Source organism: Ochotona curzoniae, unplaced genomic scaffold (genome assembly GCF_017591425.1).
Source record: "Ochotona curzoniae isolate NIBS_2020 unplaced genomic scaffold, NIBS_Ocur_1.0 contig_64, whole genome shotgun sequence".
In the NCBI taxonomy this organism is placed as follows: domain Eukaryota; kingdom Metazoa; phylum Chordata; class Mammalia; order Lagomorpha; family Ochotonidae; genus Ochotona; species Ochotona curzoniae.
Genome location: NW_024466502.1, coordinates 50,674,967 through 50,699,833, shown reverse-complemented (window position 1 = coordinate 50,699,833; position 24,867 = coordinate 50,674,967). Strand labels below are relative to the sequence as shown.

Below are 24,867 nucleotides of genomic sequence, written 5' to 3'. Positions count from 1 at the left end.
CACGAAAGACTAGAGTACCTGAGGAACTATTTCCTGAGCTTGAAGGAAGTTTTATAGGTGGAGGTCGATGTTTTACCCCTTTGCCCAATACTGATGACTGAACTGACACGGTCTCGGGTTGCTAAAACAAGCCACATAAAACACACTTGGTAAATTAAACTTAATACCCTGAGCCTGAGAATGAAGGCAAATTTAAAATGCTATAAAATACTCTTAGTGGCAGGCTGATTATTATAGATAGTAGAGAGGAACATAATCTCATATGAGATCCATGAAATACATTCTAGTTCACCTACAGGATGTAGGAACCATTTCTGAGCACCGGGGGAAGAGAAACACTTTCAAGAAGAAGGGCACAAAGGAGTGAGATGAAGGCACTTCCTTCCGATCTACTTTTTCTAGAGAAATAACCGGTGAGGCCACCTAACTATATTAGAGTGTTCGTTGCACAGCTGTCTAACCTTCTATTACTGAACACTTCTATAAAAAGTTAAATAATGTTAAAAGTAAAAATAAAACTAAACAATGCCAGGACCCCTCAAAACTTGATCCTCAAGAATTCTCAGATTCTTTGAGGACCAGGATGATGATACGCACTTCTGTCTCTTTCCCTGGAGAGAGCTGACTCAGACTGGCTGAGCCACTGGAACTGTGAGACATCTTGACTGGACATTTGGCTTCATTCTGGATCAATTCCTGGTACTGATTGACCACCCTAAAATAACAGCAGAAAACTGGTATGACTAGATAACCTTACATTAGTAAATTCATACATACCCACAAACATATTACATTGGAAATGATTAATAATAATTAATAGTAAAAAAATGTTTCATTAAATTGAATACAAAAATTAAACCAGGCTCTTCATCTTGCTGGTAAACTGGTAATGACTAGTTAATGCTTACAATATTTTGCTAACAATAAACTAAAAACATGCTTTCAGTATTTTATTTCTCTTTTTAAAAGTCAGGAGCTTCTGGTTCTCTTCGATAGGTGCAGGGGCCCAAGAAGTTGGCCATTCTCTGCTGCCCTCCCAAGAGCATTAGTTGGGATCTGAATGGGAAGTGGTACAACCAGGCCTTGAACCAGTGCCCATATGGGGTTTTGGTGCTGCAGGAAGCAGTGATCTTACTGGTATGCCATAACACTAGCCAACAATCTTATTCCTAATACAGAAATTTCTAATATTCCCTATCCTACAAGGTTGTTTTTTACAACTATCTTGACAAAGAATGAAGACAAAAATATATTTACCTTTCAGCATCTGTCTTTGATCCAATAATAAACCTAAGGTTAAAAAAAAGAAACAAAAAAGCAGAGAAAGCATTAGATATGAGCTGTCTTTTGGAGTCGTGGGATTAGTTTTGTAGTCTTCCATATTTTGTCACAGCATTTTTATGAACTGATTTTAAATCTACCAAAATATCATGCAAAAAAATTTTAAAATAAAATTACATTTATGAAACAATGACCAAACTTTGCATGCATTATGAAATAGTGTGTACAATTTATTTATCAAAATATAATCTGGACTGAGTTACCAAGTGCCACACATCCCTGCAAATGTCAGCCCTAAAGCAAAGCCACTGACCCAAGCTGAGTCAGACCTGTGGCCTTCTCCGGTTCCTTCTGACACAGCAAATGACTATGTCGACAGAGCAGGACCTCAGAATATTTTTCAGACAGAGAAGGCAGTTTATTGCCAATTCAAATAAAATATCTTTACATTTTTTAAATGAATTAGACATTTAAATGAATTGTAATAGATTACAATAGTGAGTTTGTTTATTTTTTAATTACCAATTTGAATGATCATCTGTGGAGCAGCTGAAATATAAAATGTAAAAAAAAAATCTTGGTTAATGCAGCTCAAATTTTTAACTTCAAAGATATTAAATAATTTATGAATATGGAAGAATAATTGGAAAGTAATAAATCATGCAGTCTTCTTGCAGCAACTCCCTGATGTAGAGACAAAACAAAACAAAAAACAACCAATTCTCTTCCTGTCAAATAAATTAGTTAGTATATTGGACTGATTTTCTTAAATCACAGCACTTATTAAACACCAGTGTTCTGAAAGATTAGTAAACTATAATATGTATCATTAAAGGGAAGACTTTTATAAGTAATCAAAGTATTTGCTCTTTAAATCCAACCTACAGCAATAAAAACCATAATGTGAGAAAATTAGTTGAGGACTCCTTGAGTGCTGCTATTTTCTCTTTCTGGGTTTATTTTAGTATTGATAAAGTAAAGTTACATTTTAAAATTTACCTTTGTACTTGAGTTTCAATGAGTAACTTGTGTGAACAAAGGTGTTACAAACAATTTAACACAAATACAGACCCTGCCTTTTTTTTTTTTTTTTTGCAGAGCTTCTATTTTTGCCTTTTCAAAGTGGCATAATTTTTAAAAGTAAAACAACAAAAATAACAAGAAAAAATTAAATCCTGATATCCTGCTTAAGTATCTATTTTAGTGCCTATATTTTAGGAAGTCTATAATATTTCTAGAGCTATAAGTACATTAAGCATCAAGTCTGTGTCCTTACACACAGTGCTAAAATACTATGTATCTTTAATTTTTATAGTAAGCTTGCTTCTCAATCAAACATAATATTGCCCAAGTATTTCATGCTCAGAGACCAGTCATAAGTGCCAACATGAAAATACACTGGGTGGGAAGCCATCTCTTTAAAATCAAGCACAAAAATAATTACAAAGATAGAGTATCCCTCATCTGAAAAGTCTGAAAGGCTTCAAAATCCACACTTTCTGTGCCATCTGTCACAAGTGGAGAATTATACACATGATCCCAATGAAAAGGCTTGTAGCCAAAATGTGCTACATTAAAAATACTGAACAAAATTTTGGTCAGCGTATTTATACATATGGTGTATAAAAAAGAAAATCAATTTCATGTTTAGATTTGGTCACATACCCAAAATATTACAACAGGTATATACAAACATGCAAAAAGCTGAAAGAATAAAGTACAGCAATTAGCACACTTCAGGTCCCAAACATTTTGGATAAGGGATACTCAATTTGCAGCAAGGTTTTTACAAAAGAAATTATTTTAAATGATTCTGTGGTAAGATAACTGTAATTTAAATTCACTCAGGTCCATTGCCAAATCTAACTGGTAGAGTTAATTAACAAGCAACCCCTAAAGGGAAATATTCCCTCAGTAATGGTCTACCAACCATATTATATAAATTCTGTTGCTGAGTTTTCAGTTACATGTGTTATCAGAACTCACTGGGAGGGAGACATCTGGCTGTCACTTTCTTCATCTGTTTTATATGGCTGTATTTTACCATAGTAGAGGGGATCACCAAGTGACTGCAAGATGGTCAGCTTCGTTTTCTGATACTGATTACCAGCTTCACATTCAAATACATAATCATCTTTTACATCCTGAAAAAGAAATAGCATCCCAAATAAATGCCTTGTCAAGAAAGTAAGCCATCAGAATTAACAAAAGTTGGCAATAACATTAGATCCTATGTACTAACAGGAAACTAACTATATTAAGTCTGTTTAAGTTGCCCTAAAGAATAAACTTAAGATAGCTTTATTTAAAATATATATACAATAAGCAAGCTTTTATTATCAGTACTAAAATATGGTGACATGTGAACAGGTAATTATAATGTCTTAATAATCCTATTTACAATACATATTGAAACCTGTAACAGTATTGACTCAGCACTCTACAGATACTGCCTCACATAATCCTCAGAGCAATGCCAGGACTGGTATATTGTCTCCTCGGTAAAGGTGGCAGAACTGAGCAGAGAAATGTTAAGCGACCTGCTGGGCTCTCCAGCCTTCGCTTCTCACGCTCATGCTTCTCCTGCCCCATGCTTAGCAGGCCTGTACTCTTACACACTGGACTTCAGGACTCTTTTTGCTATCACACACATAAAACATCTGTCATTATAGCCCTCCAGTTCTCCTAACATACTGAACATCTATGTCCTCTGGAGAGGTTATTACAACCAGAAAGATTTATAAAGAACACTTTTGAGAAAGCTTTAAAAAAATTAAAGTAGAAAACAAATCTGAACTACCGCTATGCACACAGAAGCAGAAATGTTTCTGCGATTAAAATGTCCCTTTACAATGAAAAAAAAAATTTTTTTTTATGTAGAAATTGGTCTTTTTTATAACTCCTTAAAACCCCTGGAAAAGAATCTCAAAAACATGGTCCTACATAGGAGCAATTATACTTTCACTTAATAAATTCAGATTTCAGATAAGAAACGGCTTCATTACAAATGTTTACAAAGCCCGGCACGATAGCCTACCACCTACAGTCCTCACCTTGAACGTGCCAGGATCCCACATAGGCACTAGTTCTAATCCCGGTGGCCCCGCTTCCCATCCAGCTCCCTGCTTGTGGACTGGTAAGGCAGTTGAGGACGGCCCAAAGCTTTGGGACCCTGCACCCGTGTGGGAGACCCGGAAGAGGCTCCAGGCTCCTGGCTTCTGATTAGCTCAACTCCAGCCATTGCAGCCACTTGGGGAGTGAATTGTTGGACAGAAGATCTTCCTCTTCCTCTCTGTCTCTCCTCCTCTCTGTATATCCGACTGTCCAATAAAAATAAATCCAAAAAAAAAAAAGAAAAAAAAAGAAAGAAAGAAATGCTTACTTACATGGGCCGGCCAGACAGTTGGTTGTGAATCATCAGATTTAATGGACTTTTCTACCTTAGCATATTTCTCCACCTATACAGCCAAATCAAAACAGCACATAAAATGTCATCAGCATGAACCAAAAAGAAGCTAAATCAACAATATACTTGTTCATATAAGTCGTGAATCACTGTTATCTACTCTGGCACTAACTACTTATGCTCCTGATTTGTTCAACACATGCAATTTTAATAAATCAAAATCAGAATCTGTTTGCCAGTAACTAAACACAATGAGGACAGGTACTTCTTTGGGCAACGCCTCTTCTGTTTATTCAACAAGCTGACATCAACATCTCATTCAGGTTTTCCTGTAGGAAAACTGGATGTCAGAAATATGCTCAGAATACTTTCCTTTGGCAGGGTATTCAGTTGAACAAGAGTAGTCATGGAGTAATGGAAGCAAAGTTTAAAAGAGACCAGGGAACTTACAATACAAATGCTGACAAAATTCTTTGAACTTGCTTCACTTTCTCATCAGACTTGAGCCCATACCTTGTATATCTTCTCTTTTAAACATCTATGCTAAGTTAAATCTTCCCTTCTTTAGCATGGCAATGATCTATGAGTAATTTTAAAGTTTTATTTATTATTTAAACAACAGAGTACAGGGTCTGAGTGGGAGGGTAGAGAAGGGAGGTAAAAGTGTGGCTAGAAAAGGTACAGAGAGAGAGAGAGAGAGAGAGACAGAGAAAGAGAGAGAGCTCTATCAATTTTTCATCCAACGGTTCACTCCTCAAATGGGCCTACCCATTGGGTCTGGGCCAGAACGAAGTCAGGAGCCCAGAATTCCATCTATGTCTGCCATGTGGGCAGCAAGGAACCAATGTCTTAAGCCAACAGTACTAACTACCAGACTACCTACATATTAACAGGAAGTAGGAATACTGGAATTGGAACAGAGACTCAAATCTAGGCACTCTAACTTTACTGAAAGCACAGATATTCATGCCACTCTCCTGAAGACTGATTCATAAGTAGGTCTGAAGTAAGCTGAAAATCAACATACTAACTTATATCCTAGGTGATCCTTCCAATTCAGGCAGACTGTGAACCTTTCAGTCTGTGAAGCCTAGTGCCATGCAACCTAGGAAACTTTGAGAACTGTTGCATTTCCAATCCAAGTCAAGACTTGCCAAGCAGGAATCTGGGAGGCACTGCTGTAGGTATCCAGGCAACTCCTTAGAGGCAGACTTCTAGTCTATATTCCCTGAGGAGCGCAAAAGCTACCAAAAGTTTATGTGGTTGAATTCTAGAGTTCTATATGTAGTCAACTGACATTTTTACCTTTTTTAACTCCACATTTTAAAAAAAATTAAGAAATAGTGCAAATGGTAGGCTAGGATAAACACAAAAGAACAAATCTGAGAAAACAGCAAAACAATTACTAAGAGTCAGATTAGCAATAAGAAAGAACGCTGGGGAAGGAAACAGAAATATAAAATATACCTTTTATCAAAATTGTCCTCTTTTAACTTTGACCACTTATGACTTATATATGTCATGGATCAGTAGAGAAAACTACTGAAAGCCTCTATGTCAGCTCCTGCTCCGTTACTAGCAATCTTTAAAGGTAATCAGTTTGAGAGAAGAAACACTATAAGGCAGAAAAGCCAGAGCAATTTATTTCATTTGTATTCTATTCCAAACTTTTCAACATTCTGAAGTTATTTTATTATTTCTGCTTGAAGCACAGAACTACATCAAAGAGTCATGCTCTGACACAGTGTGAAAGAACACAGAGCAGCAAGCCTAGTTTGGCTGAGCTTTGGCATCTGCGGCCATCGGGGAGTGAGCCAGAAGATGAAGGATTACTCTGCACTTTCTCTTTTAAATAAATAATAAATATGTCTTTAAAAAAAGGAATATGTAGGTTATAAAAACAATTACTACAATTATTTCTTTAACAAAATTCTGTTTTTAAAATAAGATTTTTTTGATTTCCAGTAGTATAAGCCACCTAGGCAACCTTACATGAACAACGCAATCCACACACTGACTTACATCCACTTCAGAAGGTATGGCCAAATTACATGGACTCCGTTTCCACATATCTACACACTGAAAAATTAAAAAAGAATAAACACAATGAAAATTCAAAGGAAGGTAGGTATGATGGCAAAATGAGTTTTACTTACAAATTACATACTTACATTTCCTGCTTTTGAAATTTTGAGGTCATAATGCTGACCTGCTTTTCTTTCCTTTCTTTTCTGTAAGAAATCAAGTAATCTCAGCTGAGGAGGTGGAGGACCATGAGACAGATCCTGCTGCCGGTTCAGAGAGGACCTGGAATACCTCTTGAAACATCTGAAACATTAAGAGATGTCGAATTAAAGCTAGTAAAACAAACCAAAATCCCCAGGTCTGCAGCATGACAATTCTGGAGCTGACAGTTCCTAAAGAGAAAGACATTTACAAATCAACAATTTCAGAATTCACATAGCAGTATGCAGAAGGTAAAACACACAGTAATGTGCTAAGTGACAGAGAGGGGGCCACCATCAACGACAGGAGGAAAGGGAAGAACTCTTTGGACAAGAAACTGGAAAGACAGGCAAGAGGTATCAGAGACAGTCAGTCTCAGGGCACATTCCTGCTGCTGGATTTGAAGACCACCAGGCAGGTGCAGAGCGTGCTGGCTGCTGAAGCAGTGACACCTAAGCCCGAGTCTCCTTGGGAGCCAGCTGCGTTACAGAAACCTGAAGCATCCCTGTCGAGCATCCTCTGTGTGGACAAAGCTGATAGCTTAAAAACTCCAGGGAGACCCAGTCATTGAAATCCCAATTCTTCTAACGTTCTTGGAATTAACATTGAGGGGAAATTCTCTTGGGGGAAGGGGAAAAGAAATCATGAAAGATGAAGGAGTAAGTATTAAGAACAGAATTTGAAAAGGAACAGAGAAAAAAATGAACAGTTTTCAAAGGAAAAAGCAGGTGTAGGGGTACAGCCACCACCTGTACACCAGCATTCCACATGTGCACTAGCTGTGCCCCTGCTAATGGCCTAAGCAAAGCAGTGGAAGATGGACAAGGCGTTGGGGACCCTGCCACTGACATGGGAGACCTAGAGAAAGCTTCTGGCTCCTGGTTTTGACTTGGCCCAGGTTTAGCTGTTGTAGCCGCTTGGGGAGTGAGCCAGAAGATGGAAGATCTCTCTCTCCCTTTCTATCTCCCAAGCTTTGATTTTCAAAATAAATAAATCTTCAAAAAAAAAAAGGTTGATATGACTAGTATCAGCAGTAGATGACTTCAGACAGTAGGGGACTCTGAAGACCAATATATTTTTGTATATAAATTTGTTTTTTCTAACTAACTAGAGAGGCATATATAGGGGACTGTTGGTATATTCCCCACATCCCTGCAATGGTGATAGCCAAGGCAGAATTCTGAGTTGGGAATTCAATCCTAGCCTCTCACAGGTGGTAGAGTTCTAATTAGCATCATCTGCTAATTCCTGGGGTCCACACAACAAAGGGAAGCTTGGACTGGGAACAGAACCAGGCATCAATATAAGGCACTATAACGGGATGTGGCTATGCCAGCCAGCATTTTAAACACTGTAACCAAATGTCTGTCTAAGTGTGTTTGGTTTAAAGTGAAGTACAATGCTTTGGGGGAATTTAAGCAAGGGGTAGTATGATGGGGTTTGAGGTTTTTAAAAAGATTACACTGCTTAAATAGTAACTAGACCAGAGGGAAACAAAGGTGGAAGGCCAGCCATGAGTTTGTTACTGAAATCGTGGTGATGATAGTGGCTTGGAGTAAGGTATTGGTACCAGACCAAGAAACACATAAACAGAGACTTCACTGGACTGGGTCCTACTTGTACTTGTTTCACATCTGCAAGGTTTCACTTTTCCAACTAAACATACTATTTATTAGAAAATCATGGAACTTACAAGATAGCTATGTTTTTGAGCCTCTCCAAACTGGAACTTCCAAATAACTGAGTCAAATACAACTGTATCCTAAATTAAAATGCATCCCTATTCAGAAAAGATTAAGATATTTAAGATAAATTTTGATGTTATAAAAAATAATTACAAACTAACTCCTGAAATTTTGATATTTTTCTGAACTGTGAAAGATGAACAAACCTTAAACTGGTTACTATGAAGTTATAAAGTATCTGTCCACGTTTGGTCTTCTTTCAATCTCTCAATCTTCAGTATCTTTTTGGTAGGAACATAAATTAAATAAATTGTAAACTTATAGGAAGTTAGTTCTTGCAAATTGCAGAAAATGTCAATGCTTCAATAGGAAGCAGAGTAGTAGAAACTTGATAGAAAAAAAAAAAAAAAAAGCTTCAAGGCACTTACACTCTGAGGGAGAAAGCACAAAACACAACATCCAGAATACCCAGAGTCTGGTTCACCCTTACATATGGGCAGTTACCGTTTCATTGGACGTGTGTTCATCTTTTGTCTGTTATAAAGCAGTCTGTTTGCGGTGCAAGTTACAGCTATGGATGGATCAAGACACAGTGGTTCAGCTGTCGCAAGGATCAGCTGGCTCTCAAGTAAAAGTTTGTCTTCCTGAAACAGAAAACAGCAAATGGCATAATCACATGCAAGGTGTTCAAAAACGTAATCATTTGCATTTATTAAATAAATCTAGAACTATTACCTGTAATTTTGGTAAGAAATATAAAATCCAGCATTACAAAATACATTGAAGGTGTAACTACCTTTAACACCTTGACAGCATAAACAAATTTCTAGTAAGAATTCTGTAGTTTTTAGAGTGTATTATATTTTAAGAATGCCTGTTCATTAATTTAACAAGTATTTATTAAGTATCTACGCCCCCCTGGGAGTTAAAGATAAAATATTGAGCACAAGAGACAAAATCATCTACTCCTGCAGAGAGCAGTCCCAATGGGTTACGACACTTCCAGTCACTGACAATAATCCCATTCTATACGCGGTTTAATCACAAGAATTATTGTGCCAACTCTATATGCTCACTTTCAAAGCACAGACTTTTACCTAGTATTTTATATAAACTTTGTTACTGAGCCCTACCATTTTTGCTTAACCTATGAATTATCTTAATAGCTATAATTCAAATTTAATTTAGAAGTCGAGTAAATAATGAATAAGAATTTCTACAAAAGAAAAATAATTACTTTCAGTAATTCTGTATTTTCAGTATTTTCAAGGCTATGTGTAATGAAACCTATGTACCAATAGTCAATTTCATTTACAATAGTTCACTTGCATTTTTGTTGGATTTGCTGTAATGATTAAAATATGTAATTCATCATTGTTTATTTTTCATGCTTTTATTATTTAATGATACAGAGCCATAGATTCTGGGATATACCCACTCCACAAAATCCCTCCTGCCCCAATCTCCCCTATATTATTATAACAGTATAATTCTTCATAAATAGTCATAAGTCCATCCTGACATGGTGGGCATGGACATTGGTACAGAGTCCAGCATCCTATGGTCAAGATATATTTGACAGTATCATTGGGAGTCCTTTTTTGATCTGGAAGTAGAGATTCATACTGCATTGCATCCTCACATCTGGATTTGATAATCTCCATTACACAGTTACTATAAATCGCCTTTAACGAAAAGCCAAAAGGCAAAGTCAGCAACAGGAAAATAGAAATTCACAACACCATGAAGCTCATTAATATGCTACTGAATGACTAATGTGTCGCTGAAGAAATGAAAATCAACTTTGTTGAAGAAAATGATGCTACTATATGAACTGCCAGTGAAGAATTTAACGAGAAAAAAAGTGTTTTGAAGAACGGAAAATAAAAACGTTAAAATCCATGATAGTTTGTGCTGATCGTGGTGAAACATGTCTGCTGTGGGAGACAGAGATGGGCTTTTTACTTTTATCCAGTCTACTAATCTATAATGTCTTATGGATGAGTTAAAGTTATTCATGTTCAGGGGTAATTTGAATAGGTGGTAATTTGGTCCTGTCATTCAATGGGTTGTTCATTGTTTTTGTCTTCCTTTGTCATGTTACTGGGATGTTCCCCACACTTGCTTTTTCTTTTTTTCTGTCAAGTGAACAACTTAAATATCCTTCATAGGGCAGGTCTGGAAGAGGTATGTTCTTTGAGCTTTTCTTTACTGTGGAAGAATTTTATTTCATTTTCAGAGATAAAGGAAAGCTTTGCTGGGTATGTTTTTCTGGTCTGACAATTTTTTTTTTTTAATTTTTAGAATCAAGAATATGAAGTTCCATTCTCTTCTGGCCTATAGTTTCCCATGAGAGGTCAGCTGTGAGCCTGACTGGAGTTCTTCTATACGTCAATTGACTATTTACATATGCACACTAAAAGATTTTTTTCTTATGTCCGACTGAAGAGAGCTTGATTATCATGTGTTGAGAAGATTATTTTTGGTCAACACTGTTAGGAGGTCTGTGCCCCTCTTGTATGTTATTGTGCAATTCTTTCTCCACAAAAGGAAAGTTTTCATTTATTATTTCATTGAATACAGCTTTAACCCCAGCCTCTCTGCACATCTGGAAACTCCCATTACTCTTATATTTGGCCTTTTAATAGTGTCTCTTAATTCTTGAATATTTTTTTTTAGCTTGACCCAGATGTGCTCTGAGCTTTTATTTATTTATTTTTATTAGAGAGTCAGATATACAAAAGAGGAGGAGAGACAGAGAAGATCTTATATCCACTGACTTACTCCCCAAGTGGTTGCAACAGCCAGAAGAGCTGATCCAAAGCCAGGAGCCAGGAGCCTCTTCCTTGTCTCCCAAGCGGGTGCAGGGTCCCAAAGCTTTGGGCTGTCCTTGACTGCTTTCCCAGGCCACAAGCAGGGAGCTGGATGGGAAGCGGGGCCACTAGGATTAGAACCGGCGCCCATATGGGCTCCCAACACGAGTAAGGTGAGGACTTTAGCCACTAGGCTACCTCACTGGGCCCTGCTCCAAGCTTTGGTTTTCCCATTGTGGCAAGAAACATCTTCCAACTCTGAGATTCTTTCTTCTGCTTCATTCATTATTGAGACTTTATACTGAATTTTTAATTTGCTCCATTGTGTCCTTCATTTCCAAAAATTCTGCTTGATTTTGCTTCAATGTCAATGTTCCTTAAATTTCTACATATGCTTCTTATTTTTGCTAAGAAGCTTTGTCACAAGTTTGTTAAATTCTTTTGCCCCTATTTCCTCAATGTATTCCTCAGCCATCTCTGAGACTGGCAAAGGCTTTTGCTCCTTTGCAGGGGAGTCTTCAGTAATACTCACTGTTCCTCTGTCTCTTCTTTTGCTCTTGGTTACTGCACTCCTGGTTAGCAGATTCTTCTTCTTGGGGCAGGTTTCTAAGCTGTGTCACCCACAGGTCTACAGTTAGATTTTTCTGACTGCTTTTGGTCCTAGGTTCTTTCAGTCACTGGTGCCATTGCCCTCAGCGAGTTTCAGGTCTGAGTGATTGTGTTAGGCTTCTACCAGTCTTTGTGGCCCCAGCCCCTGGCTCACCACTCTCCACTTCCTACGATTCCATGCTGTGGCTGAATTTCTCCTCTTTTCAGTTCCTGTAGTTCCCAGGATTAGGGAGACACCAGATGTGCTGTATAACTAGGTTGTTGGTGGTGCTGATCTTGCCAGAATCTGCTGGTGTTAGGTCAGAGGGCTACCCAGATCTATTTTGAGTGGGATCCGTAGGAGGTCAAACTCAGTACTATTTCCCCTGTGGGACCAGTGTAATGCACTGAGCTGGAAGTGAGTTTGTTCCCAACTTAATGCATGCACAGTTCATTGTTGTTCCTCCAGTCCCATGCCTTTGTCACACAGTACACAATGGCGATTCATGTGGCACTGGTGAATTTCTGCATCTGTTGGCCATTATGTCTGGGGACTACTTGGACCTGCTTTAGGTGGAACCTGTAGGTTGCCACATTGCTATTGTTTTTTCTGGGGGAACAGTGCAATGCACTGAGTCAGAAATGAGGTCACTCCTGGCTTAGCACTTACACAGCTTGCTGTTGTACTTCCAGTCCCCCAGCCTTTGCCTTACTACACAAAATGGTGCCTGGTGTGGCAATGTTGGGGGTCTGGGTTCTGAAATTCACTGTTTCCACACTGCCTGTTTGGGTCTGCTACTCTATTTCTGCTCTTGGTCCGATCATACACAATAGCATAATGGACTGTTCTTTGCCTGCATTCACTTCCTGAGCTCCTGGTGAACTCCGCTTCCCACCTGGCTGCTGGTGGAGCTCTGGTCACTGGCGGAGCTTGGATCACCACTCACTGAATGCCACCGGGGTGCAGGGTCACTGCAGCACCACATCGTTGTTTGCACTGCTTCCCCATGTCCATCAGTCTCCAGGTGACCCTCTGCATCAGGTTTCCTCTCCTACTTCCTCGAATCTGCTCTTACTGCTTCACCCTGGCTAATGATTCTCCACCTGTTTAAACGTGTCCTTACCCTATTCCACCATCTTGTTCCTCCTGTATTCTTATCTCTTTTGAGAACTCAATAGCATAGACTGCTAGTTGGTTAAAGTCCTCTAAGATCTGGTCCAGATTTAAATTTCTCCCAAATTATCTACAATAGTGTATTTTTCAATTGGTTGGTTGAACTTCAGCTCAAACAAGATCTACCACTTTATGTATTTGGTTTTTTGTCTCTTTAAGCATCTTTCTACTTCTATGATCACCTCGTCCCTTTTCTTTTTCCATGTGTCTGTTGAATTTAACTGAATCCTTTTTTTAAAAAAAAATTCATTTAGAGAGAGACACAAAACAGAGAGACAGAACGAGGGAGAGAGACAAAAGGTAGCTGCAACAGTACTGAGCCCATACATCCAGGTGCATTAGCAGGGAACTGAACAGGAAGTAGAATATCTGAAATTTGAACAGGGGCCCATATAGGATGCCATCATCATAGGCAGCGGCTTAACTTGCCACAATAGTGCATCTTAACTGAATCTCCCACCTGGAACTGACATTATACCACTTAATGGATTCTTTTCCAAGAATCCAAATGTGAAGCTTGACTGACTATAAGCTTCATTTGTTCAGAATAAAATTATTTACTGGTACTGCTACATACTTCCTCTCACACATCACATGATTAGCAGGTGTCCCATTTACAATTCAGATCTTTTCACTGCAAAGTTTTCCATAAGCTTATCACCTAAGCTCCCTGGCTTGTGGTCCGGGAAAGCAGTCGAGAAAGGATAAAGCCTTGGGACGCTGCACCCACATGGGAAACCTGGAAGAGGCTCCTGGTTCCTGGCTTTGGTGCAGCTCAGCTCTGGAAAGAAGCTCCTGGCTTCTGGCTTTAGATCAGTGCAGCTCCAGCTGTTGCAACCACTTGGGGAATGAATCAGTGGATAAAAGATCTCCCTCTCTTTCTCTCTCTTCTCTGTGTATCTGACTTTCCAATAAAAATAAATATATCTTTAAAAAGAAATTTGACTTCATAATCAAATTTCATCAAGGGAGTTTTGTGACTGGTATTTTCTTTTAATTTAGTTATTTTTCCTATCTATGATAGCGGAGAAATGAATCTTCTTTTGAAACTATAACACACACTGAATCAGAACGGGAGAGTGACCTGGCTATCTTCAGGGATGACAAAGGCTCCCCAGCGCCACTGCGTGCATTACAAATGGGGAGGGGGGGAAGAGGGCAGAATAAAAAAGATAGCTTGGCCAGCTTTAGAATTCTGGATAACTGAAAATCAATGACTTATTTGCATCCATGGTAAAAGCATTTTTCTTCAATCTGAGAGATAAGGATTAAAGAGTTTTCAAAGTTTCAAGTTTCAAATTGGCCATTACAGAGCCTAAGTAACTGGGTCTTAAGTAACTAGGATCCAACTGTTAGGAATCCTTGCAGAATTACTGCATAGCTAAAGAAATCCAGCAGCTGGTGCTGTGTTTTAGTCATCACCCGTAACATCAGCATCCCACGGAGCAACAGTTCGCACCCTTGGCCACTCTGGCCATTTACAGAGTGAACTAGCTGATCAAAGAGTTCTCTCTAAGTCTCTCCTCTCTCTCTGTAACTCTGCCTTTCAAATCAATTCATGTGTAAATATGAGCAGAAAACAGATGTGGCTTGTTGCTTCATCCCATGTTTTGCCAGTCTGGGATTAAAAACCGAAACAACTGGGGCCCGGCGCGGTGGCGCAAGTGGTTAAAGGTCCTTGCCTAGCACGCCCGGGATCCCATATGGGCGCCGGTTCTAATCCCGGCAACCCTGCTTCCCTTCCAGCTCCCTGCCTGTGGCCTGGGAAAGCAGACGAGGACGGCCCAAAGCTTTGGGACCCTGCACCCGCGTGGGAGACCCTGAAGAGGCTCCTGGCTTCGGTTCGGCATAGTATCGGCCCGTTGTGCTCACTTGGGGAGTGAATCATCGGACGGAAGATCTTCCTCTCTGTCTCTCCTCTCTGTATATCCGCCTTTCCAATGAAAAAATAATAAAAATAAATCTTTAAAAAAAAAAAAAAACCCGAAACAACTAACCTGGGTCCATTTATGGTTATCACTTGTTATTGAATGCACATCACAGATTAAAGTCTAAAAGAAATAAAAATTTAAAAATACATTAATGTGTATGCACACAAACACAGCAAAAAATGAATGTAACAAACAAAACCTAAAAAATTATTTCTTAATTGATCATTCCTTACCTGCATTGTTGGACGTAAGAGAATGTGCCTACTTTGGTAGCCAGGAGGTTTCATGTTACTGGACTGCCTATAGTCACGTATTTCCGCTATGACACATCCACAGTGAAAAATGTTAACCTATTTTGGATAAGCATAGTTAGGTAGATGTCATTTTTCCAAAGTCTAAATAAACGGGCTTGTGGGAAACGCTTCTCATTCTTCACACTGTCATACAATGCTTGTGGGATGGATCCACTCGGGATATTTCTCACTGTATAAATATTCAAGAACAATTATCTTATGTCCATCACTATCACTCAAGAATCAGTTTAAAACTAACCAGTGTTTTTTTTAATTACTGACCAACATTATCACTACAAAGTCAACAGATTACTTTTGACAGATCCTGGGAATTGGGAATCACTGTGGCTCTGAAGCTAGTGGGTTCACTGCTATCAAATTTGTCATTGTTATAAATTGCCAATCAATCTTGCCAGAGATTCTGCTTCCTGATATAAGCTCTCTGTCTGCAATGCTGAGATACCCAAAAATAAAATGTAAGCCTTTATTACTAGTAGGATAAAAGCTAGATACAAATTCAAATTGAAAATGTTTTCTAGTCCTTTATCCAAATACAAGGAACTGTATCATTCAAGCCTTGCTAATCACTAATTGCCACAGTCACTGATGTTACCATGTTTTTCACTCATTTGGAACTTCTAGTGCGCAGGGCGATCTCCATGTTAGCAGTCATTCTTGTATACATTCTTTTAATCAGCAGAAAATTTACTGAGCAATCACAATGTGTACCATGCACCCAGCACCATTCAATAAACTTCACAGACCCAGCAATAAGACAACACTTGTTCTCAGTGCGGGAAACAGGCACTAAGCATGAAAGCCAAACAAGACATTTCAATGACGCTCTAAAGGAAGTAAAAACAGAAGGCTAATTTAGATGATATATTAAGTTATAAACCCACTGGAGGCAGTAACGTTTTCACTGAGACCTGAATCACGAGAAAGGACCAGGAATCTTGAACAGATCATTCTAGATAGGAGGAAGAGCAAATGGCAAGACCTTATAGCAGGATTTAAGTTGGGGAGTTTCAGTAAGGAAGGTGCAGTGGCTGAGGGGCATAAGTGGTAAGGAGAAGACAAACAGCAAAACAGGGGTCCCTGTCCTTTTAGGAGGGCACTGGATGACTTAAAGCAGGGATGTTTGCTTGCTGTGTTTTTCCATTTTTGTTTCATAAACTTAAGCTGGCTGTCCAAGAACTGATTTGTGGGATTCTAGAATGCAAGTTCAGCAAGGTAACCATGGTACATCATGACTATACATAAGGGAGGTGATATTTGTTGAAGTACTGAATGTAGAAGTTAAAAGTAGAATCATCTGTAACACTGAAACGACTGGTGATGGAAATGATTTGGGAGATAAAGAAAAAGTTTTATTTTTTTCATGTTAATTTTGAGGAAGCTAGCATATGTCTCAGTAAGTAGATTGGGAGCTTGGAGAAATGCAAGGGATTATGTAACTCTAAAACCCCTCAAAATTGGTTAATTTCATTCAGAGAAAGAATGTCATTTTGGTTACTTTGTTTGTCTGGGCTCTAGAACAGTTTCCTGAAATTCAGCAACCTGGAGATGACAGCAAAGACTGAAAAGAGAGAGACAGAAGGAAGAAGAAACCCAGGAATGCGATATTTCAGAATCCAAACAGAGCTACTTCAAGGAGGAAGTAGCCACATACAATGACATTTTCTAAGACCCCAATTAGGGTCAGATCAGAAAAGTGCCATGCAGATTACTAGCAACTTTGTAGAATGGATGTCATATTGACAAATGAGGTGGATGGAAGAAAAAAGAGATGAAGATCAGAGAGAATTTTCCAAACAGTTTTGTTATCAGAAACAGAAAATGCTGAGAATGACCAATGGTTAGCGACGATTTTCTTTTCTTTTTTAAGACGTGTTTATCTGAAAAGCAAAGGTACAAAGCGCTAGACAATCCTTCATTAGCTAGGCCACTTTTCAAATGAGCACAACAGTTGACGCTGTGCCAACCCAAACCCAGGAGCTTCATTTGGGTCTCCCATGTGGGTGGCAGGGGCCAAGCAATCTTGAGCCATCTTCCACTGCATTGCCAGTGGAGTTAGCAGTGGAGCAGCTTAGGCACTTAATAGTGCCCAACAGCATACTAGTGTCTCAGGCCACAGCTTAACCTGCTACATCACAGTGCCAGCGAGAGGGTAGATTTAATTTAAAAAATAAAAGAGACAGTACAGTATTCTTTTATTCTGTATCTTGTGATAGAAATATATATATATAGATGTTCAGTTGCAGGTCCTTAAGAAGAAAGAGGACCATCCAGAAAGCAACTGGAGGATGCCCCAGGAACGCCATACTCCATTCCTGTTAACAGGAAGGCAGGCAGAAAATGCAGCGAGGTAAAGGCGATGCTGGTTAAATGGTGCTAGCAGCGAACAGGAGCTCTCAGTTGATGGCTGCTTCCTGCGTTAAGGACCCAGAACGGCTGTGGCTAAGTCAATGCAGTAAAAAAGCAGGAGCAGAGTTCAAGGGAGCAAATACTTCAAATGGCCATGAAAAAATAAAAATGTAAAGACCAGTTTCTGACAGTCAAGTGAAAATTTTCATAAATAAAATAATTTCTTTCATAATTTCTTTGTTATTATTATAAAGAGACTTACTACTGGTGAGCTAATGATTATAGCCATTTCAGAACTGACTTAATTCTATGTATTTCAGTGCTGTACAAAGTTAAATATCCTCCATAAACCAATTTCCATATAACCATGTATAATATTCATTTCATGTTCTAAGCACTGTTGGGAAAACTGGTAAGATTAAACAGCATTTATCACAAAGCATGACATAGCCATTTATGTGCATGTATCTATACATAGCTATAACACATTTATCTACACATACTAATACACATGAAACAAATATAAGGAGACTCTAGACAGACACATTTTGTACCTGAGATTTTTCTAGCAGATCAACCAGGATAGGAGGTAATTCTTCTGCATCCAAGTATTCAAGCAAGTCCCCTTCTTCATAAGGTAGTCGGATGGTCTCAGAATCTTAATTTTAAAACACAAAATAAAATTAAAAACAACAACAAACAAAAAGCCAAAAAGTTCTGATGTCCTTCTTTAAGCCTTACAAATCAATCACATTATGTATGTCTAAAGACTTATTATTGTGTAAGATGGTAAGAGCAGTAAGTGAAAAAAATGCCTAGTACACTGTAGAAAACTGCCTCCTATAATGTTACAATCTTAATCAGTCAATAATCAGAAAGAGATGAAGTTCCACTGTCGAAGTTAAATGGAAATACACTTATCAACCTAATCTGGAAATTAATGGTACTTTAGTTCCTCATCTATCTTGATATCAGTTTTACAACTAATTAACAGAAGAAAAATTTAACTAGGCAAACTCTTTGTAGAACTCATATTACTATCAAAATATCTCCTTAGTAAAATCTAGGAATGTTTATATTTAAAATTATTTTTATATTCACAATAGCTTAGTTTAGTACAAAGAAATTAGTCACAATGCAGAGTCTGCTTAAATTTGAAGGTTTCAGGCTCAGTATATTTAAAATGCAAAAGTAAGAATTATACGATAAACAGCTAAGACTGTCTAAAAGCACAAACAGCAATGTAACAAAAGCTTTGGCAAACATTCAAAAAACATGTATTTTCTAACTTGATTTCAAAGGCACATTGACAAGAATACTTTCAAATGCATATTCTGTAAAGTTAACCACACATAGTTGAGACGCCTTCTAAATCTTACAAAAATACACCAGGAGATAAATTATAGATCAAAATCTCTTATCATTCAGTCATCCCTGTTTTAAGGGACAAAACACTTGGAAAGCTAAGAATCAACTTAAAAACAGCACATTGTCCTCCCCGGGCAGTCTTTCTGTGGCAGCCATGCTCCTGAGGGTCTCACCTGATCCATTTTTTCCCCTGAGCATCAGAGAATATCCTTCATTTCCTGGATACAGGTTGACCACTAAGCATGACAAAGATTCTTGCATAACAAGCTTCTCCAACAAGTTCACATTTCTTCTTATTTTCTGCTTTAAAAAGAGGCAAAGCTCATGAAAACAATCCAGTATAACCTTAAAAAGTACTACTATGATTGAATAAATCAGATCTACATTAAGCTTTACTTTGTAGGCCACATCATAATCCTGAATATATAGGCAAAATCTACAAAACCATCATTATAGAGCTAACTTTTCATCTGACCATTATTTATACCCTTGCCTATTTTCCTGCTCAAACTCCAGATTTACAGAAGCATTACGTATATGACTACAATGTAAATTTAAAATGTCATCTCAAAAATAAAAATAAACAAAAATTTAAAAAAAGTGATGCTCTTCATTATCAGACACATACGAAACCAGCCACTAGGTGCGTGAACTTAACTTTGAGCTATTACTAAGTTTTATACACACTAGTTCACATTAAGCAGAAAACTTGGTGATCTTCAAAATAATTTTTAAGATTTAAAATATATGCTTTTAATTACCTAGAAAATACAAATATATAAAACACTAAAATTATTAGATACAAACAAAAATGCAGATGATAAAATATTGTTTTCTACTACATATAAATCTAACATAAATGAAGAATTTGGAACATCAGTTTTGGTTGTATGAGAGCAAATGCAAATTTCTTAAATATTTTGTAACCTAAATTAGATCCAAATAAGTTTAATAGCTCTAACCAGGAACATGTTAAATTGAAAAATATGTTTCATAAGAAGTAGTAAGAAAAGTAGAGAATTCTCTGTAAATCCAATTTAACATTTTAGAAAGAAGTTCAGTTTTGTTTAAAAAGCTATCAGGAAAACACAAGGTACATACGTCAAAATCCATGCTTCTAGAAACGCAGGATTTAAAACAAAACCCACTGATTAGGCACAGAAATTCTTTTCGTAAATTCTTACTTATGAAAAATACCTGGTTCAACAGTATACTTACTTTCCCAGCATCCCTGAAAACCAAATCGGCTTTGCATATTTTACATATACTTGAACATACACACATGCACATGTATTTGTAAAGAGGAATTATAAATTCTTGATCTAGAATATCAAATACTATGCGATTTGAAAATGGTAAAAATGGCAAACAACTTTTAACCATTACAAAGAAAAAACAAGAGCAAACAAACACTTGAAAATCTTTTCAATTAGAGAAAAACCCTCATAATTTGACTTGAGACAGAATAATTCTAACAGTTTATGTATATCTCTCCAAGAAAACAAGTCAATACTAAACCAATCTAATCTAAACAAAAGGTTGAAAATTTCTTCAAATTTCAGATAGTGTCTAGGTTTGTGGATCAAATGCTCCATGTCGCAACTACGCAAATTCTACCTTTGTACCTCAAAGACCCAGACAAACCAGTATGGCAGGTTTCAATAAAAGTTCACTTACAAAATCATGCAGTTGGTCATATTTTGTGTACAGGAGCTTACTAACCCCAATTTACAATTTTTACATATGTTTCTCTCCTATCTTACCTGTGACACAATGTATATTATGTTGAATGTGGTAATTATTTCCCAGGTACATACATGGCATTCAACAAAACTTAAAGAATGCATATTTTAAGTTTGTATACTCTATGTTAAATGTACCCAAGTAAAACTTACAGAATAGATACCATATGATTTATGTACAAGTTTACCAAACATTTTTTTCCCAATTTTAAGATTCTAAAGGTAGACACCATGGGACTTCCTTTGCTGTCTGCTCAAAAATACGGTGTACATTCTAAAATTAAAGACAAGAAAAGCTCACAGTACTTTAAGGTCCTTTCAAAGAGTGTTTAGAAGATATCAAGAAATCAACTTCTATCATATTTCTGCCCATAGCTTTGTGTTTAAAATGAATAAAATTTTTTTTAAAGATTTATTCTTATTATTTTATTATTGGAAAGGCAGATATACAGAGAGGAGAGACAGAGAGGAAGATCTTCCGTCCGATGATTCACTCCCCAAGTGAGTGCAACGGCCGATGCTATGCCTATCCGAAGCCAGGAGACCCTTCCGGGTCTCCCACGCAGGTGCAGGGTCCCAAAGCTTTGGGCCGTCCTCGACTGCTTTCCCGGGCCACAGGCAGGGAGCTGGAAGGGAAGCAGGGCTGCCGGGATAGAACCGGCGCCCATATGGGATCCCGGGTGTGCAAGGAGAGGACCTTAACCACTGCGCCACCGCGCTGGGCCCAAGATGAATAAATTTAAAGTTAGAACTTTGGGGCTGGCACAGTGGCACTACATACTAATCCTCTACCCTGTGGCGCCAGTATCCCAAATGGGCACTGATTCGTCTCCTAGCTGTTCCACTTCCCATCCAGCTCTCTGCTTGTGGCCTGGGAAAGCAGCAGAGGATAGCTCAGATCCTTTGATCCTGCATCCATGTGGGAGACTTAGAAAGGGCTCCTGGCTCCCAGCTTCCAATCAGCTCAGCTCTGATTTGGGGAGTGAACCAGATGTAAGACCTTCTCTCAGTCTCTCCTTCTCTCTTGGGAAAAATCTTCCTTCCAAATAAAAATAAACACATCTTTAAACTTAAATAGCCATGAACATATTGTGTGACCAAATCCATTCTTTCTTATCACAATGGAATTTATTGTATGTCCAGCTTTGACTTCTCAGTGCAAATCATCATAAAGAAATAGGTTACTTTCCTCTTATCCTAAGTTCATAAATGACTCCTCATGAAGAAGTGGGATAAGACACACAATGGTTTTACTCAACCCTCTCACTGAGACAATGTTATTCAACAACAACTGTTTCTTTACCTCTGCCTTAGCACCTGACTCCTGCCTAGGGCAAAAATAATCAGAGGATCCCGGTCAGGTCAGCTGCAGAAGTGACTATCAACATTTCAAAAGCTACAATCCCATAAAAAATGTATATTTACCTTAACCTCAGGCTCTTTCTCACATTCTTCAACATACAAATCATAAAGCTTTTGAAATATAGATTTTCTAAAACAAAAATAAAATACAGATGATACAAAGATAAAAACTGTAACAATTATATAGTAATCATTATAAAACAAATGTTAACTTTCCCTACTTTAAGTTTTCCCATGTTTTCTTCAATTGCCCCCAATCTGGGGGTGGGTGGAGTTGTAGCTATCTAACACCAACTTAGAATTCCTTCAATACACAGAACCTATTAGCAGGTATAGCTCACTGCCTAGTAGGCAGGCAGCAAATGATGGCTATTACTGTATTTCAATGAGTCCCAGTTTGTCACCAATCACGTGTTCATACCTTCCACTAGACAGGTATTTCCTTTTAGGAGGTCTCTGTCGGGCACTTTCAATGACATACTGAAAAAAGAAAAATTTATGAAAACAGCTAGCTTTTTGCTTGGGTATGAAATACTCTTAAATACTGCTTATCTAAGAGGTCTGCAAGGTTAAACATGCTATTCTGTTACTCATGTCTGTGAAACATGTAAAATCATATAATTTGTTGGAAGATATAATGCAACATCCTGTTACATGTTACAAACAAGTGAAATTCCAACTGAATTGAGATTTAGCATGGTATTTTCATTGTTATTATATAAGCAGTTTCACAACTGATTTCATGACCAGAAATATTCTTCAATATGTTTTATCATTAACCAGATATGCATAATGACTGAAATGGTATGTCTAATTTCAAGGACAATATATATACCTACACATATTCACTATTTCCCCATTGATTACATAATCAGAAAACATATCAAAATAGGAAAATACAATTTTTTAAATTCTATGTCCTTCTCTCAGTAATTTTTATTCAATAACATCATTAATATTTCTGATGATGCTAAGTAATTGATGAGCCAAACATCACCAGGCACTTCTACAAAAGCACAGGAAAATTATTTGTATACTTTCTCTAATATTAAAATTCTTCTCTTAAGATAACACACCAAATACTGTAAAATGTAACTTTCATCAACTAAAGATAACACGATTTTAACATGTAACCAGTCACACCTCACCTCTGCACGATCCAAAGCTTGTTCCAAAGCTTGCTGCTGTAAAAAGTAAACAGTGCATTTAGTAGTGTTAGTTATTTTCATAAAAGGTCACTTAGTACACATTTCATACTTCTAATTAAATGCTTAAAATGTGTTTCATTTTCTAAAACAGGTTTAATAGTTTTCTCTCTTTCACCCCATTTCATGATCAACATACCTAACAAAGAAAAAATACAGCAGTCTTCACATCTGATTACGACGAAAATTAGACAGGAACTGCTAGAATAGGGTCTACAGCAGGAGTTCGTGAGGACGGTTTAGGTGAGGGCTGGATATAGTAGCTACCACCACTTTACAAACATTAACTTCACTTCAACACTCTGGGAGCACCATTCAGAAAAACACGTATACACATGTAATAGAAGTGAGGCAAAAACTAAACGCTCCTAGTCTACTAGGAATCCTGTGGCTGAGTGAAGGGCTGTGGTGGCACTTTATCTAAGATGAGAAATGCCTATTAATAAAAGGAGTTCACAATATCTCCAGCCCACTGTCTGGTAGAAACAATTAGGGAGGACTATCATTACCATGTTTCAACGAACTGCTGAGGCCAACAGTTACAGGATGACTAATCTAAAAATCTGAAACGTTCTGAGCACTGACACGCTAACCTAAGTGGCAGAAACTTTGTACCAAAAAAACTGCTGCATGTATAAAATTATCAAGAATAAGTCAAATATCGTCAAACTGTTGAGTACAAAATATGTGTGAAATATAAAGGAATTCTGAGTTTAAAGTTGGGTCTTATCCCCAATATATCTTATTATACTTTTGGTCTTAAGCATGATGGACAAGGCACAACACACCTGTCCAGCAGGCAGCATTATTTTAGGTAACACTGAATCATTTTAAATTGTCACTGCATACTTATCATTAAGTTGTTAGTATTAAAATATAAAAAGAAATTGCATTGTATAACTGGTGAAATATAGTATTATTACAACACATAAAGTTTAGAATCTATTAGTAAATCTCCATCCTTCATCCATTTCTCAGACTTATTTTAAGGCAAGAAGGAGAAATATGAAGAAACTACATTTTCCTCAATTCTGAGACTTCCTTTTTTTTAAAAAAAAATTTATTTATTTATATTGGAAAGGCAGATATGCAGAAAGGAAGAAAGAGAGGAAGATCTCCCGTCCAATGGTTCACTCCCTAAGCAGCCACAATGGCTGGAGCTGAGCCAATCCGAAGTTAGGAGCCAGGAGCCTCTTCCAGATCTCCCACGCGGGTGCAGGGTCCCAAGGCTTTGGGTCGTCCTCTACTGCTTTCCCAGGCCACAGGCAGGGAGCTGGATGGGAAGCGGCGCTGCCGGGATTAGAACCGGCACCCATATGGGATCCCGGGCGTGCAAGGCGAGCACCTTAACCACTGCGCCACTGCGCCACCGTGCCGGGCCCTAAATTTGTGTTTTATTTAGAAGATTTCAATCATTTAACCTACA

The 24,867-nt window shown here is 37.8% G+C and overlaps 1 protein-coding gene across 1 annotated transcript in view; it reads right to left on the bottom strand.

Moving 5' to 3' along the window:
- Nucleotides 1-24,867, bottom strand: part of SUPT20H (SPT20 homolog, SAGA complex component) — a 43,979-nt gene that overhangs the window by 15,769 nt on the left and 3,343 nt on the right. The window contains exons 3-18 of the mRNA XM_040991499.1: nt 23,385-23,420; nt 22,658-22,716; nt 22,300-22,366; nt 19,306-19,432; nt 18,319-18,422; nt 15,338-15,454; nt 15,171-15,224; nt 9,103-9,242; nt 6,859-7,015; nt 6,710-6,766; nt 4,668-4,739; nt 3,268-3,425; nt 1,804-1,830; nt 1,258-1,290; nt 598-715; nt 19-121 (exon numbers count right to left, since the gene is read on the bottom strand). Coding sequence (XP_040847433.1) covers nt 19-121; nt 598-715; nt 1,258-1,290; nt 1,804-1,830; nt 3,268-3,425; nt 4,668-4,739; nt 6,710-6,766; nt 6,859-7,015; nt 9,103-9,242; nt 15,171-15,224; nt 15,338-15,454; nt 18,319-18,422; nt 19,306-19,432; nt 22,300-22,366; nt 22,658-22,716; nt 23,385-23,420 — 1,429 coding nt within the window. The remainder of the gene's footprint in view (nt 1-18; nt 122-597; nt 716-1,257; nt 1,291-1,803; nt 1,831-3,267; nt 3,426-4,667; nt 4,740-6,709; nt 6,767-6,858; nt 7,016-9,102; nt 9,243-15,170; nt 15,225-15,337; nt 15,455-18,318; nt 18,423-19,305; nt 19,433-22,299; nt 22,367-22,657; nt 22,717-23,384; nt 23,421-24,867) is intronic.